This window comes from Ylistrum balloti, unplaced genomic scaffold (assembly GCF_031769215.1).
Source record: "Ylistrum balloti isolate Yb309-2 unplaced genomic scaffold, AGI_CSIRO_Ybal_v1 Utg370248, whole genome shotgun sequence".
Lineage (NCBI taxonomy): Eukaryota > Metazoa > Mollusca > Bivalvia > Pectinida > Pectinidae > Ylistrum > Ylistrum balloti.
The window spans coordinates 492,546-510,671 of NW_026782199.1; the positions used below are offsets into that span (position 1 = coordinate 492,546).

Consider the following 18,126-nt stretch of genomic DNA (forward strand, 5'->3'; position numbering starts at 1 on the left):
GTGAATATCTACAGTAGATTTACTGTTCCTTGTGAATATCTACAGTAGATTTACTGTTCCTTGTGAATATCTACAGTAGATTTACTGTTCCTTGTAAATATCTACAGATTTACTGTTCCTTGTGAATATCTATAGTAGATTTACTGTTCCTTGTAAATATCTACAGTAGATTTACTGTTCCCTGTGAATATCTACAGTAGATTTACTGTTCCTTGTGAATATCTACAGTAGATTTACTGTTCCTTGTGAATATCTACAGTATATTTACTGTTCTTTGTAAATATCTACAGATTTACTGTTCCTTGTGAATATCTATAGTAGATTTTGCTGTTCCTTGTGAATAGCTACAGCAGATTTACTGTTCATTGTGAATATAAACTGTAGATTTACTGTTCCTTGTAAATATCTACAGTAGATTTACTGTTCCTTGTGAATATCTACAGTAAATTTGCGCCAAACTTTCTTATAGATATATTGTTTTAAATCTTTAATAAGGATGCTTCCCCTACGCTGTAGTATTTAGTGTTTTCTCTGCTTGGTTTGTCTCTCTATATGAGTAATGTAAAAACGTTACCTAACAATAAAATACCTAAACATTGATTAGAGAGTTGTGACAGAATGTTTGTTTATGTAAGGATTGAATGTAGATAAAAAAACAAAACAAAACGGCGTATCAAGACAGTTCTAAACATTTGTGTAACGGTTTATTAAAGCAAACTCTTTCTTTTTATTGTGATGATCCCCAAAACATCATATTATTACAGTACTTAGGACGTAACACGGCTTAAACACGATGTAAGCTATTTTATTTTCCTGGTATTCTTTGGTTTACTACTACCCAATCAATAATATCATTACAAACCTTTTTTATTTAATAAACATTTTAGTAAAATGTTAATATTTTTTTTTATTTCAAATTTCTGTTCAAAGCAACATGATTTAGTTTCTTTAAGATAATGCTATGAACATTAATTGCCGACAGTATTTGACCATTGTTTATTCAATTGAGTATAGATATACCATGCGTCTAGTTGGTACATTATTTGTATGTAGTGTTAAAGCTTGGTCTGTTTTCCGGACCGTATCCAAAGTAACATGAGAGAGCAAGCCGTCTCATAACTTACAATTGACTATCTAATCTCCAGTTAATACTTATTTACTTCTAAATCTTAATTTAAACGACATTCTCTTCCAAAGAATTAGGGATTATTTCCTGTTGTGTTGTATTGCTTACGTCCGAAGACTACCGACAGATTCGTCAGAAGGTTAGTATCTCCGGATTACTTACGCCCTACCAACCACTGCGCCGCGCTACTCCGATCTGTTGCTGGTTCACGGGGTGCATTTCATACCTGGATTTCAGTAATTAGTAATAATCAAGCGGCAAAGATCAAAGATACGGGTATCGACACCTGTACGTGTACAAGAACATTGTAATCTGTGTTGATATTATCTAGTATCCGTTTCAAAACGTTTGTTTTCGTCACCCTATCTTATCTGCACAGTGTACTTAACACCTGTAACGCGCCCGAGATCAATCTACTTTTGATTTGATTATGCGCGAGCTAAACCCAATAGTCAACAGAGACTGTTATTGATACTTGTCATCAAGCTGCGTAAGTAAGGCTCAAGATTACGTCAACAGAAGGACCATCCCGCCAAAACCCACGATACTATTGTAAGCAGTAGTCTCCTTTATAGATAGGTATGAATTTGAACAATAGCATAAAACACTACCGCGTGAAGACCAGTTAGTAATCGACTGAGAAATGTACCACAGTTTTGATGATAGAAGGTATTGACGAAGGTAACAAAATACAAAATATATTAAATATAAAGGTTGAAAAAGATAAAAAAAAAATCAAAGAGAACAGTTTTTATTTCAAAGTACAAACACCATGTTTACAGTGTTAACATAGTCTATGTTGAGAAGACACATATTTTGAAGTTTAAGCACATTACAAGAAAATTAAATACCTATATACATAATAATTACGGACTGCAATGATGATTATAGCTGAACGAAATGAAGAGCAATCCTTGACAAAGGTCCCTGGGATTTTACACTCTGACTGGCTTTTCAATGTACAATACTGTTATTACATAATCATTCAGAGGACAAAATTACCACAAAGTTTATTAATCAAAGATTTACAAAAGACACACAAGTGAATATTAACAAAATTAACTCAAAAACATCTACTCATGAGAGAGATCGTTTGAAGTCGTGTATAATTTGAATTAGACAGGTACATATGTGTTGACCCTGATACACGTTTGTAAATCTTTAACATTTTACCTACTCACAATAATATCTAGACAGAAAAGTCTGCTAAATGTCTTCTTCCATCACCACAAAATATCTAATGAGTAAAAGCATTTCTTATAATAAAAGGTTCATGATCACATTTCAATTCCGGACCTTATACAAGTCGGTCAAGGACTGAATCTATATTATCGAAATTGATTTATACAAAATGATTGCAAATTGTAAAATAGATACATTGTAAATATGACCTTGTTGACAAGAAAAGCATTCTTGCTTGATTATTTCATGCAAGTCTTAGATATATACAAATGTATGTAGTTGTAGTGTTTTTGAAATCATCAGATTTACGATAATTACAAAAATATTGAATTATCGAACTAGTGCATTTTCCCCGCCTAAATTTTTTATATTTCTGTCATTTGATTTTCTTCAGTCGCCTTAGAAATTACGAAACAGATCCATGATGCAGATCAATTCATTATTTGACTTTTTTTTTTTTTTTTTTTTTATCTCATTTCAAATTGGTTTTGAAATGCACTTTTCACTCGTGGGTCTTTGTAAAGGTTTTATTTACGAGTGAAAATATTTACAAACATTAACATTAATCAATATGATGTTGATCATGATGTTTAACTATAAAAAGGGTAAATATTATCGCTTATGTTTGTGATACTACACCCAACGTACACCCCGCTACATACTTTGGTAAGGATATCAACAGACAGACGTGTATAACAGACATGGAAGATATGTCAATATTAGAACTCGTAAAAACCTAAAGCCTTTTTCCGTTTTCTTCTGTCGTCGAATAACAGCAATGTTTGGAGAATATGTGTCGCTTTGCATTTATCAGAGAGATGATGTCGAGGCATTCGTATTGAAGGAATCGATAGAAGAGAACAGCTTGTCCTCTATATCTCGTCAGGCAAAGGTCGACAATCTCATGTTAATATGTTTGAATGTTACCACGAATGGCTTCCTAACAATAATGTTACGACATTAGGTCCGCCATACAGCCACTAGAATTAACGAAATAAATATCATCGGAGAGCAAATTGAGGCTTTCTAAGGTCTCGTTTTGCCGAGAGCTTGCCGAGAGCTGTTCAGCAAATTCACACTCCGTTTGACATCGTATATTGAAATTGACAAAAAAGTGAGGCAATGTTGCTACGGGGAGGGGACGGCTGACGGGAGAAGTGGAGAGAGGGTGCACATGTAGGTTTGCAGTTAATACAAACTGCGAGATCGTTAACGCCTTAAGTAGGAAAATGATGATAGCTGTAATATAATCAGAACGGTCTGCTAATTGCCTAATTACAGTCACGTTAGCACAGTGAGGTGGAAACAACATTGTCTGGTTTCTCTCAATAGGATAGAAACATAAAAACATGGCGTCCTCTGAGCAGGCCGCACTTGAGTACAAGGGCTGTCATATCGCCACAAAGCGAGACCCGTAACTATGGCATACAAATCATATTTTGAAAATTTAAGTGATTTGAATATAAAACTTCGAGGTATTCAGTTAATGTGCTTCATATTTTTGAAATTAAACCATTGGAGCTTTAAAATATTCTCGTTAACAGTAATGATTACAAGTTAATGCTCACAGAAGCAGAAGAAAACATAATGAGGTTTTTGTTGCTGGTAAAAAGGAAACGTTACAAGACTCTTGTAATCAATATAGACGGAGTCACTTGTCAAGCATATTGTTGACAAAATTGGAATACCTGTTATTGTTCTTCACAGAAAATTTGTATTAATCTGTGATAACTGTAATGTTTATGAAGTATTTCCATATGCAATATGAAAAAATAATGAATCTATTTAGAGCTGTAGTACAAGAAACTGATTCAGTCTCTTAAACGCCGAAGCGATCCTGATTGTTTATTGTATCACTTCCAATTTTTTCTTCTGAATATGAAGGTTATTCATTAAATGCACAAAATACAGCAAAGGCTAAAGAACCTTACTTGGTTAAAATGTTTTTCCTTCTTTCTCAGTAACAAGAGAACTTTGGTGAAACATGCACATGCCTCCACATGATGCACGGTAAGAAACATTTTTTTGTAAAATATCAAAAATATTTAAACAAGACACCTGAGATCAACGCATTGTTTTGGCCATGTCGTACCAACACAGAGAAGCACTGAGCAAGATCAATGCAAAATACGTTAAGTGTCAAGCCCAGGTAATGCAGTTCCAACGAATGGACAAAAACGTTAGTCTAACCTTAATGCCATGTCTTACCAAAGTGAGCGCTAACTCAAAACAAAGTCAAAATATAGGCCACAGTGACCTACAAATAACACAGCAGTTTATTACTGCTCTAGATGAAATCACATGTGAATTTCAAGACTGGATAATGCACTGTTCCGGAGAAAAAATAACTCCGTGTTTCAGACGTACGGACGGAGGGACGGACTATCACAAACGCATAATATAGAATATATTGTATACTGTGTTATAACACATTATTTAGAATCTCACAGTACGTCGTACATCACGTATTGTGTGATGGAACCGTTTAAGAAGTGACACTAAATAATGTGGTACAGTATCCATTAACAAAAATCATTAACTGATTACTTAACTTTTAAGTTGTTTGTGAAAATTTCCAGTAAATTTCAGAGAAGTCTTTTTTTTAAATTTTGCACACTGATTGTGGTGTATAGGCAATACCCATTCACTTTTGATATGTTTCTAAATGTAGGATTCTTAACACAATTGTCGTTGATTTCCATTCTTTTGACCTGTAATATTCATTGCTTACATATTCTCAGGTAGAAATAAATACCAACTAAAGTTGATAAAATCTTCAAATACTAATACAAAATGTAAAATTTTCATATTGTGTATATCACTGAAAAATTAACAGTTTCTGGTGCAAAATTGCCGTCAAAGACACTGTAGTTTGTATAACTTTGGGTATTTTCTTGTTGTCTAAGACACTGTAGTCTTTATAGTTTGTGATGCTGGTCCGTTGTCTATGACAGTCTAGTCTTGGTAGTTTCTGGTTTGCTGGTTATGACACTGTAGTCTTTATAGTTTGTGATGCTGGTCCGATGTCTATGACAGTCTAGTCTTGGTAGTTTCTGGTTTGCTGGTTATGACACTGTAGTCTTTCTAGTTTGTGATGCTGGTCTGATGTCTATGACAATTATAGTTTGTTATGACACTGTGTCTTTATAGATTTTGGTGGATCTGATGTCTATGACAGTCTAGTCTTGGTAGTTTCTGGTTTGCTGGTTATGACACTGTAGTCTTTATAGATTTTGGTGCTGGTAGTTTCTGGTTTGCTGGTTATGACACTGTAGTCTTTCTAGTTTGTGATGCTGGTCTGATGTCTATGACAATCTAGTCTTGTTAGTTTCTGGTTTGCTGGTTATGACACTGTAGTATCCATAGTTTCTGGTTCTGGCCTTTTGTATACTCACGCTGTTACACAAACGTTATTTCCAGGTGTTGGTTGCTTGTTTATCAGAAGAATGCCGTTTTCAGTTATATTTTATGTAGGACCGATCAATAGAAATAAATAAAAAAAACTATTAACAAAACGTGACAAATTTTACTTTACATGCAGTAGGTGAAGAGAGAAATATTTGAGCCTGGCTGGAGCTAGAGTGGCGTTAGTCGTATGTCGGTAATACTACAATCATTATATTGGCTTGGCTGTTTAAACATTACAAGACAGTTATCATATACAGCCTCATAAGGATTGATTTAAACCAAATATAACCAGAAATTCGTGCAATAATTACAAGCTGTTTCGTCTGAACTTTGATTTAGATGAAGTTTTTGTGGCTATTTATGAATGTATGTTTAGGCAGGCAAACAGAACATTACAGAGGTATAAACGTGAACAGGGCCTTACCTGGAGTAGCTAGTACAACAGGTGTATCAGAAATGTCTCTCTTATCTCCTAGCCATCTGATCCGATGTTAGTTTTCTCGACACTTCAGTTTAAGATTTACTCGAAAAACTTTTCATAGCAAATGAACATCAAATGAAACTTTTGACAGGAAACAATATAATGTTTCCTAGGCCTTACAAGTAGTAATACCAAAAGACCCTACTTCAAATATCCATCTCGATCCCTGAACAAACAATAGCTAACCTCGGTTAGCTCTTGTAGTGTCGCCCTAGCCAAATTACATCTCTGATTTACACAGTATAAAAGCTTGTGGCACTATCGTAAAACTCATAAAACTTTGCTTGCAAAATATTTGTCTAAGACGACTATGGCCAGGACGAGGGATTCATTGATCTGCGTGAGAGATAAGGAGGATAAGGCTAGGTCAATTTGCAACAAAACATGGCAATATAACTGTTAACATCATATTCCGCCATAAAACATAGTCCACTCATCATGCGTATGTATACAGGACCCGGGCCTGTAGCACTCCTTCAAACGTAATTGAGAACTGAACAGGGCTGGCGTGATTTATTTTAATAGGTATTTTTACAGTTTCGGTCACTTCTCAAGTCCCAGATATTGTTTATAATAGTACGATGATAACGAATACACGCAGCCTATTGACTTACTGGTGTGAACTCTCCATCTTGTCCGAGGCCATTCGGGGCCAGTTTTCACACCTAATCTGTCTCGAGGGACACCGAGGCACTGAAAGGTCCGGCCATTTAGAGGTCGTTTTCGAATAACAGACCAGTGTGAATCTGCTCAATGATTGCTATGCTTTACCATAGACACGTCCTTTGAAGACTCTTTGTTGAAACACTGACAGAAACTGGCCATTAATTATTTACAAATTGTCTTATACATATTTTCCAAACACTAATGACAATTCTGATATTTGTATACCTAATCAGCTTTAATCAATTAAAATGAATTCAATTCAAAGTGATACACTGTGAGTTATATAGTAACCTGATTCCTCTGTGGTTCTTATTGAACAATAACTACACAGTGTATTCTCAGAGAACTAATAATCCTCTCCGATAATCATAATATTTTAATGTCGTAATGGTCAACTTTACCAGTAAATACCATCTGGTACAACTCACACGTTTCTCAAATCAGCGAATATTCCCTGTTATTTACGGTCACCATGCCTTTGAATCAGGTCGTAGACTGCTTGTGCATTCGTATATCAAAATGCTTTATTCCAATATTCCAATATTCCAATATTACAGTAAATGATCTATTGAGATTTAGTTTGGCTGTAACATTACAATGTATCAGACTTTTATATCCACACTAAAACAACAGCGTAAAATCAGTGTAAAAGACATATCACCATTAGAACTAAACGAAAAGTTATGATTTAAGAATATTCCGAATGGTATCTAAATAGATTCACCAAAGAACACGAAGAAAATACCAACATGGCAACATAATCATGATTTAAATTCAAATTCCATAAAACTAGGGCAAAATATGAACAAAAGAAAGATTTATACAGAGACTCCTGGAAAAAAAGTACAGGGGAATAAGACCAGGTGTTCCGAAAGTGTCCATGACTTCTGCTTCATCGACGACACCCGCCATGTAAACCTTGGTCGATCCGAGTAAGTAATGTCACATTCTAGAATGAGAAGAAGGTATACAACAGCGGAACAGCAGGCAAACTTACGTGCATCAAATACGACTGAAATAAAAAAAAACTGTTTCAGTTATCAAGCTCATTCTTTTTCATCTATTGTGAAGAGCCGATTACACTACCATACCAATATTTCAATAAAACATAATATATGATTAACATAAACGATATATTTATAAAAGAAATCAAGACCCACGTTTCTTCTCCTTGACTTGTGATACTGCTCAGTGATGACACTTCAGCGAGACAGAAAGCTTCCTTGAAGTGAAACCTTACGGGCATCATCATGGTTTCCAAGAGAGTCCTGTGTATGTATAGATTACATGAATAGATAGATAGGCAATCACAGATGGTGATAAGAACGGAAAAGTACACGTGTGTTCCTTTTTTCCATTTTTACCCAATGATCCATGGCCAGAGGATGGACACTTTATCATTAATCTTGGTACTGCAATAGTAAATAGATGCTGCTGAGTAAAGATGACCGATATTTGCCTAACAATGATTGGTTGCTAAAATCCTTCAGTCGTTACGACTGAGTAAAAAAGTACCTTATTCAAAAAACTGAGCTTAGCATAGTATACCATGTGCTTCATAGGGTTCATTTTAAACTCGTTTATTTTCCTGAAAATTATCATTGTTATCACAAACTTCCACTCCTTATGTTTAACTATAACTTCGAAAATCAGAGGATGTTACATTTTTCTTACTTTATTTTCGAAGCCCCTGAAAAAATGGATGCATTAGGTATACAAATGGGTCTTTAAAAATATGCCTGAATATTCTGTAACAAAACGTTTTCAGTACTTTCGCCACCGACTATTTGTAACTGATATCGTAGTTTATACTGATAGTCCCACTCAATTCTGATTTTCTTAATTTATTCAGATTGCCATACTTTATTCTGAATGTCTTACTTTATTCTGATTGTTCAAATGAATTTTGATTTTTCCACTTTTTTGTTTTTGTTTTTTTTTTTTTTTTTTTTTTTTATTTTTTAATTTTTTACAGCAGTCCAAAAACGACATTTTTAATATTGTATATTTGTAAATACATGAGAAATCATATCTTTTAGCATTTACTTATACTCTTATACATGTAACGAAGGTAAAGCAGAAACGTGATTTTAAGAGTTGAAAAAACTGAGTGCTTTGTACTGTTTCTAATGAAAGAAAGAAGACTGACATTATGATAGAAATCTTTCATACATACATTAAGTATGAACAAACGTCTAGCTATATGGCTTTTATCTTTTAATTATATTATTTCTAATAATCCATCCAATTTTTCCATTTTCATGTAGGTTATTAGGGCAGAAATGGAAAATATAGTTTGCAGACTTCTGGCCTTGTATTACTAAGTTATACACACTGGGGTTTTTTGTCATATAAACCAAAGATTAATGTTTTTTATTAAAGCAAATGAAATCAATAACACATTTAATAAAGATTCAAACTTTTATAAAAAATGTTGTACTTCTTCACAATTCCAAAGTGCAGGAACGGTGGTTTCATTTTCAGTTTTACAATGGAAACAAAATGGACTATCAGTCAGACGTATTTCATATAAATATGTGTTAGTAGTCAAATTGTGTTGATTAATCATACTGAAGCCATTGTTCCATTTTACTCCCGTTTTATTCTGATTGTCTCACTTTATTTTTATTGTCCCACTTTATTCTGATTGTCCCACTTTATTCTTATTGTCCCACTTTATTCTGATTGTCCCTCTTTATTCTGATTATCCCACTTTATTCTGATTGTCTCACTTTATTCTTATTGTCCCACTTTATTCTGATTGTCCCACTTTATTCTGATTGTCCCACTTTATTCTGATTGTCCCACTTTATTCTGATTGTCCCACTTTATTCTGATTGTCTCACTTTATTCTTATTGTCCCACTTTATTCTGATTGTCCCACTTTATTCTGATTGTACCACTTTATTCTGATTTCCCACTTTATTCTGATTGATTGTCTCACTTTATTCTTTATTCTTATTCCCACTTTATTCTGATTGTCCTGATTGTCCCTCTTTATTCTGATTGTCTCACTTTATTCTTATTGTCCGTTTTTTGTCCCTTTTGTTTAATCACATTCTATCTTGTGAAAGGTACCTCGGATGTATATGGTCCTGTTGTCTTTGTTTTGGTGTCTCAATACAAACATTAAGAATGGTAATATCGGGTCTTATCCAGTGTGTCAGTGATAATGACTGAGGTTGTCTATCCGATCGGCTATCTAATGTGTCCAGTTCGGTCTAAATTGCAACAGTATCTAATGCCGTGTCACTACAAATATCAACAGTATTCAATGTTTTCTCAACCCAGTCTGCCAAAATGACATTCACCTGAATGAGTGTAAGACCAATGGCTGCTTTACAGTCTGATATACGCAGAGTAAAACACAATCTTATTCTCGATGATGATGAGATGTTTGTTGACAAGGATGATAGCATGTGTAGGACCCCGCCCACTAAGAAATCTACCGCCTCCTCTTGTATTGATCAACAGAAACCTCACAATCTCTACACTGTGCAGAGTTCTCTTGGTATATTAGTGCGATTTTTCGCTCACGAGAGCTTGATTGTTTTCTTACTTTTTTAGAGGGGGTGGGGTACATGTATCTGAACGCAAAACAGAAAAAACCAGTTGTTTGATTTGTGCAAATGGATGAATGCATGACTAATTGGTGATATTTTTCAAACATTCGTTATTAAATTGAATTATTTTTCTTGCTGGCATGTCATTTTCTGCAGTTAACCAAACTAATATTAAACATATTTTTTTCTGTGTAGGCACAAATTAAACTAAATTAAACAATAATATTTGCAAGAAGTTCGAAATTTTATCACAATAAATTGACTTGAGGCTTGACGTTGGGTGTTCCTGACTGATATCAAGGATAAAACTCAGAATTTTAAAAAATGTAACATTTAAGCAGTTTTCTTATCACGATTATTGTTTTAATACATGAAATACACACTACATGAATACCTTCATCAATGTCGTGGGATCGTTTGTTACAATTTCATTGAATTGAAAATAAAAGCCTGCAAGAACTGTTGATGCAACTTAGCAGAATAGTTTGTTTTCAACATTGTAGAATATTATAGTAGTTTCATCAACATTGTAAAATATTAGAGTAGTTTCATCAACATTGTAGAATATTAGAGTAGTTTCATCAACATTGTAGAATATTAGAGTAGTTTTATCTACATTGTAGAATATTTTAGTTGTTTCATCAACATTGCAGAATACTAGAGTAGTTATATCAACAAAGATGAATATTTGAGTCAATGCACTAGAGCAGTTGAAATAGCATCTGAGAGTAGCTTAATTAACAGACTATAGTTTCAGGAACATGCATCTTATAACATATTATTACATCATGAACATATGAATAAAACTAATAATGACAGCGTAGATGAAAAATGTTATTCTAATACAGGTATATCAACATAGAATTTCTATATAGCTAAGCAAAAGGTCTTACTATAAGAGGGAACAAGCCTTACCATATGAGGGAACTAGTCTTAACATACAAGGGAACTAGCCTTACCGTGTGAGGGAACTAGCCTTACCATGTGAGGGAATTATTCTTGCTTTGTGAGGGAGTTAACCTTACCATATGAGGGAACTAGCCTTACCATGTGAGGGAATTAGTCTTACATTGTGAGGGAGTTAACTTTACCATATGAGGGAACAAGCCTTACCATGTGAGGGAACTAGTCTTACCATGTGAGGGAACTAGTCTTACCATATAAGAAAACTAGCCTTACCATATGAGGGAACTAGCATTACCATATGAGGGATTTAACCTTAACATACAAGGGAACTGTAGTCTTACCATGCGATGGAACTGTAGTCGTGCAATGTGAGGGAATTGAGTTTTACCATTTGAGGGAACTGGAATCATACATTACCATGTTAGGTGACTGGAGTCTTGCCATGTTAAGGAACTTGAGGTTTACCTTGTTAGGGAACAGAAATCTTAATGAGCGTGCCAAGGTCCTTGTATAATCTTTGTAGTCTTACTAAGTCCGATCAGGGACTTGATTATCAAGCGATTTTGATAAAATTAATCACTTACGTGACTATCACTTCCTGTTTATCATTTACCAATCACTGTGTTTCCTTCTTTAATACGGTCAGCAGCAGCTCCAGCAAGGTCATCAATCCATTTCTCCATCACTTGTCATGTGACCACTGACAAGCTTACGTCAGCAATGTATATTGTTATTACCATCTTCGAAATACAACTACTCATTTCGTCACTACGGTAGGAGAATGATTTTTATGTGTTGTTTTGTATTAGCGTAACGTAGTGGTTTGGGGGTTAGTTATAATTATTAGCCACTAACCCTATTTTACTTTTCTGTTCACTTCTCCATGTTGTATTTCAATTATCATATCAGTTTTTTTATCGGCCACTTTTTTTTAAAACTTTCATATAAAGAATCTTAAAGTAAATCACAGTTCAACAATATAGTATTTCCAGATATTTGAATAACTCTGATCTTTTGAGTTTTGTGACAAATACTTCGAAAACTCATAATCTATACCAGGAATTGCAATTCATAATTTACAAAATTATTTATGAGATAATTTGTGAGATACATTCCAATAAAGGCAATGATATTACATTTGATGGAATTATTATTGCCATCCGCCTGAAATATCGTCAAATTGATATATATCGAATAGTTAAAAAACAGCTTTGGTACTAGCCGAGAGTATGAAGCGTTGTTACAAAATTATATTGCATAATCAGTTGTTGCTGGTAAAAAAATGTTTTGTGATTTCGAAAAATATATCAAATTATCGCTAGATAATGAAGAAATTTTACTCATCAATTTGAGAGAGAAAAAAAGAATTATGTATATAACAGAAACCGGAAGACTAAACAGTGTGTATATTCAGAGCTTATGAATGCTACATAAAAAAACCGTAAAGATCCTTTGTAAGTTTACCATTTCTTTTTTATTTAGGAAACCTCATAAATGCTTTTCCACATTCATTACTTTTTGTTTAATCATTGTCCGCCGTATAGTTACGTAATATTTTTGTTTAAGTACTATAACTATGTTTTCTGTCCAGTATAGTTACGTAATCATTTTGTTTAAGTATTATAACTATGTTTTCTGTCCAGTATAGTTACGTAATATTGTTGTTAAAATATTGTAACTATGTTTTCTGTTCAGTATAGTTACTTTGTATTGTTGTTTAATCATTGTAAATATGTTTTCTCCTCCGTATAGTTACGTAATATTTTTGTTTAAGTATTATAACTACGTTTTCTGTTCCATATAGTTACATTATATTTTTTGAAGTTTTGTAACTATGTTTTCTCCATACATTGTTGATTTTCACGAAGAAAGCGGGTCCTAAACAAAGTAATTACATTGTGGAGGGAGAACAATGTACAAGGTGGGCGGGGTTGGAGAAAAGGGAAGTAGGTAAAAAAATGTCTATGTCTTTATTATATGGTGATGGAAATATGATAAATGTAAAAGGCATTTGGGATGAGGATGCCGAGTACATGTGTGACTAGGAGATCAATGATTTGATGGGGGAGGTATGCATGATGTTCCGTGGTGTGGGATGTTGTAGGCTACAAAGGGAAGGTACTGATGAAGGGGGAGGGGCGCATCAGAGTTGAAGAAGAGTAATAATGAAATGTTGTGTTGAGTCATTTTTAATGCGATGTGAAATGCTTTATCTTAAAATGTACGTGTGCAAAAGTGGCTCATCAATGTTGTTGATTTTAGAAAATGGAGTGAGAAATGGCATGAAAACATGTATATAGATATGTCCGAGATTGTCGGCGGGTGTCACTAGGTGTCTCATCTCCTCCCTTGGTAACGCTGATACCGGCACAGATAGAAGATGACGTTGTGTAGATGTTGTTCTAGTGTCACCAGTAAACTAAGTGTATTTAGAGAACTTTGATGGAATGTGTTTGCGTCAACATTGGAGTTAGGAAAGTAATGACATCTTGGTGATATCAGAATATTTTTCTACACAGTATCGTGAAGTTTTCTGAACATAAAATGTCTGAAGTGATTATATGCAAGTTAATTATAACATCAAAGTTACGCTTAAAAGTCACGTCATCACCACTCGAAATTACAATTAATAGAAACTAAATAAATATGACATATATTTAGAGTATATTATATGTATAACAATAATTTATCCATGCATTTCATTTCTGTTTTTTTTTTTTTTTTTTACAAACCGATTAATATTTTTACTACATTAACATTTCGTAGAAAACTGGCATCGAATTTATCATTTACATACCCTGTTTTGTAGAATTGTTAAATGCAGTGTAGTGTACGAAGTCCGTCAAAATCTCGACTTAAATAAATTGTGTTCCTTTTAATAAGTCAAAATCGCCAATTAAACTTGCAGCCTTTGTTAAACGATATCGTTTGGGTATAAACTCGACCAGAACCTACTGGTCTCAATAATGACCCAGCAAACAAGCGGATTATTTGTGCTATACCGCAGGAGTATATCAAATTTTGTTTGTGTAGTAAATAATCCGCTAAAAAGCTTAAAGCATCATTTCAACAAAGACATTATATACAAAACGTTCTTAGATTATGTAACAGTTAAATAGTATGTTTTGGCCCGGGTGGGAGCTTACTTGTTAAAGTGCTATAGTTAACTATTTATAAAGTATTAATACCTAACTTGTTTTTTTATCAAAAATATCATTGAGCAGTCAAGTGTTGGTGTGAGATAGCGTGATTACACACGAAAAATTTCATTATTGTAATCATGTATTTTAGCAAAGAGTTAAAGGTTAAACAGCATTGTTAGGTCATTCTTCAGTAATTTTTTTTTTTTTTGACGTTTCTAGTATCTGTGTAAACAAAACTAATACATCCCTATGTAGGCCGTTTATCGGATTATGATTATAAACAAATAAATATATATTAATAATATTAGTTTTAGTTTAAAAAATTTCTTTGGTATATTTTTATTTGTTGAAATTGTCCCATTGTCATTAGTGTGATACTTATCTTGATAAATAAATATCAGACACATTATAGTATTAATTTATGGTAATCTTACTGAAACTGGAAATAACTAAAAGATCAAGTAGACATTTTTTATGGTCCGCCTTTCTTAGTGAGAGACTGTTCAATTTTTATAACACGTAACAATGAAGACCTTTATCTTAATCTCTCTACTTTCACTTTTAAGCAGTGTTGCTAACCATTCTGAATATTCCAAAGATTCCAAATCTTTGATGAGTTTTCATTTATTTATACGTCCAACAATACATGGAATTCCAGAATATTTGCGGATAAATTTATTTTGGATTTGTCAACATAAATAGGCCTTTAGAAGCTAATTCAACTTGATAATTTGGAAATACAGATTCATTAATATGAGATAAATCAACTTTAGTTTGATAGAATAACAATTACAAAATTGTAATTCTAATGCTGAATATCATTTTCCCTTTTCCAGACATTTTGAAGTTTCTGATTTTTTTATATTTGCAAACATATTTCTTAAAATGAACTTAATAAAGAATATTCATCGTCATATTGTTGATGTGTATTTCCATTTCTAACTGAAGACTCGATACAGGATTTAAAAAGATTCAAAGATATATCATTAATGCTTGTGGTATTTCAATGTTAAGTAGACAAAACGAAAAGACATTCATTGTTTTTCAATCATATTCATTAATATTTCGACAATAAATTGTAAAATAACTTACACATCTAGTCGGTATAGTTGGGAATGACAACACTTTCTATAATGGACTGTCACTGTGTCTGTGCTTATTTCACATGTTACTGGCGACAGTTTTAATAAAGCACGGCGAAAGTTCGCTTCATATTTCAGCACGATAATATTAATGTTTTTGAAATATTTCCACGGTGTCCCAGGAAACCGATTTATCAGCACGATAATTGAAATTGTCACTGAAATATATTTCATCCATATTTCAGCACCTGGTAAATTAATTAACATGGCACTATCAGAGTTTGTGAGGGTCTACACATCCCCTCCCCACGGGGTCCGGAACACCACACGTCCACTGTCTAATCGTCTGTATCACATGTGTTCACTATCTCCCCGTCACCGCCGGGACGACTCCTCCACAACACTTTCGCGTGTTAAACACATTAACTATAAATATAACTATGAACATACTTTGGTACATTAAAATGAATACTGACTAAGAAACATTATATGAGTTACATTAACAATAATTAGACGGAAAAAATGAATTTCTACGTTAGAACTTTAAATACCCTTGCGTCCTCCCTCTATCTTGGCCAGCTACCGAAGCCACAAGCCTGTATGTACTGGCGGTATTTCTCGATATCGAGAGCATTCAAGTTCGGTATAGAAGCTTGTAGTTGTGCGAGAAAAGCAGAGTTTGTAGATGGTCTACCCATGTCCAAAAGTCCCGGCCGAAGTCCAGGCATGGCACTGGAAAGTGAAAGTCCTGCTGCCGGTCGGAATGAGGATGAAATTGATGATGTATTTGACGATGCTGAAGGCGATGACTGTGATGATGATGATGATTTTTTACTGTCTGTATTGCCCATGATACTGTCTATTGAGAACCCGGACTTGGGTGGGGAGGTGGATGATAACACGGGACTAGGCGTGGACGCCACGCTGTGTGGAGACGGAGCACTCAAACCCCTGCTCAAATGGTTGGAAATTGCAGAATCCCGAAGCGTGCCTGAGAATCCCAGCGCCAAAGCAGGTGGTAATGCTGGTCTGGTGCTTAACTCCCCACCTTGAGGGAAGAAGGATAGATGTGAAGTCATGAGTGGTGAAATATACGGGTATGGGACACCCGTGCCTGGCATGGCCTGGGAGTGATGAGGGTGTGAGTAATGGGCATTCAGGAAACTCGGGTGATGGAAATATGGATCTCCGGCGGACATGAAAGCTGTGGGCTGCTGCATCACGTCAGGTGTGGACCGTTTGTACCTTTTTCTCCTCCTCAGGAAACTGCCATTGTCAAACATGTCCTCACTACTTGGATCAAGGGTCCAATAGTTCCCTTTTCCGGGGTTCCCTGGTTCTCGCGGGATCTTTAGGAAACAGTCATTTAGAGACAAATTATGACGAATGCTATTCTGCCATGCAGGGAACTTGTCACGATAGTAGGCGAATCTATTCTTGATAAAGTCACAAATTCCAGAAAGTGTTAGTCGTTTTCTCGGAGACTGGAGGATAGCCATGGTGATGAGAGCGATGTAAGAATATGGAGGTTTAACAACATTGCCTTTCTCTCTTTTCTTATTTTCCTTTAGACTTTCATCACTGTCATTATTTCCATGGCTTTCATCACTTCTGTCAAAAATGTCTGAATTTTCTGGAGACATAACAGGAGAAGCAGAAGTATCCATAAAGGATCGTCCACTATCATCGATGTCAATTTCTTCGTCGTCATCATCTTCTTCCTCGTCGTCTGACAATTGTCGCTTTGCTGACCACTTCATTGCTGAGTCTATACAGTTACCATTTTCTGCCTGAACTTTGACCAATTTGTCGTTGGTCAGCTGTTCTTGTTTCAGATGCGACTGTAAGTAGGATTGATTATCTGGCGTTAGGGCAAGCCCTTCAATAGTTGAACCATCCATGTCAAATTTCATTTCAACAGTATTTTCCGAGTGTCCATTCACAATCATTTATAAATTCCGTGTAAACGAATTGTTCCTCCACGTGGGTTATAAAATAACACCAATTACTTTTTACAGTATAAACCAGAGGAGCTGTTTAGACGTCGACACTGTTGTGAGTTTGATTAAGAAATGTCGGATCGTGTCCATGCGCGAGCTTAATGTATTTACAAATACTGGATAAGGTTTACAAATGATATAGCAGGTCAACACCGTCAGGGTGTTTGACAGTGCAATAATACCCAAAAATGTCAATAAAATCTCGCCGAGCCTATCTCATCCTGAGCACGTACCGCCCATATTACAAGCCCAGCACTTCTATACGCCTGTCGTACTGGAGAGTAACGCCCCTTTTCGGCGGATAAGCAAACAGAGAACTACACGCCCACTATCACACTATCGCAAAGCAAACTTTGCCTTACAGGCTGATCGGTTTACAAGGTATATCGTAAAGGCGTCAAATAGAAGCAATTCTGTTACAGTCTATGCTGTACATTGTTAACTTCTTATAGCAGGTGCGTGAAAAAAATCAGTGTAATTTTTTTTTATAATTTATTCTATATACGCAAAAGTCGCAAGTTATTTCATCTGTATAATTTCAGGAAAACACTGGAAACGATTATATTGCG

The 18,126-nt window shown here is 34.7% G+C and overlaps 1 protein-coding gene across 1 annotated transcript; it reads right to left on the reverse strand.

The window, feature by feature from the left end:
- Positions 1–16,123: 16,123 nt before the first annotated feature.
- LOC132552478 (forkhead box protein D3-like) lies at positions 16,124–17,506 on the reverse strand. Its single transcript, XM_060216653.1, has one exon. It carries the CDS (start codon positions 17,504–17,506, stop codon positions 16,124–16,126), a length of 1,383 nt encoding a protein of 460 aa, XP_060072636.1.
- Between the last annotated feature and the right edge of the window lie 620 nt (positions 17,507–18,126).

What these genes read in the sequence shown, in the direction of transcription:
- LOC132552478 (XM_060216653.1), bottom strand. Translation starts at nt 17,506, where the DNA reads ATGATTGTGAATGGACACTCGGAAAATACTGTTGAAATGAAATTTGAC.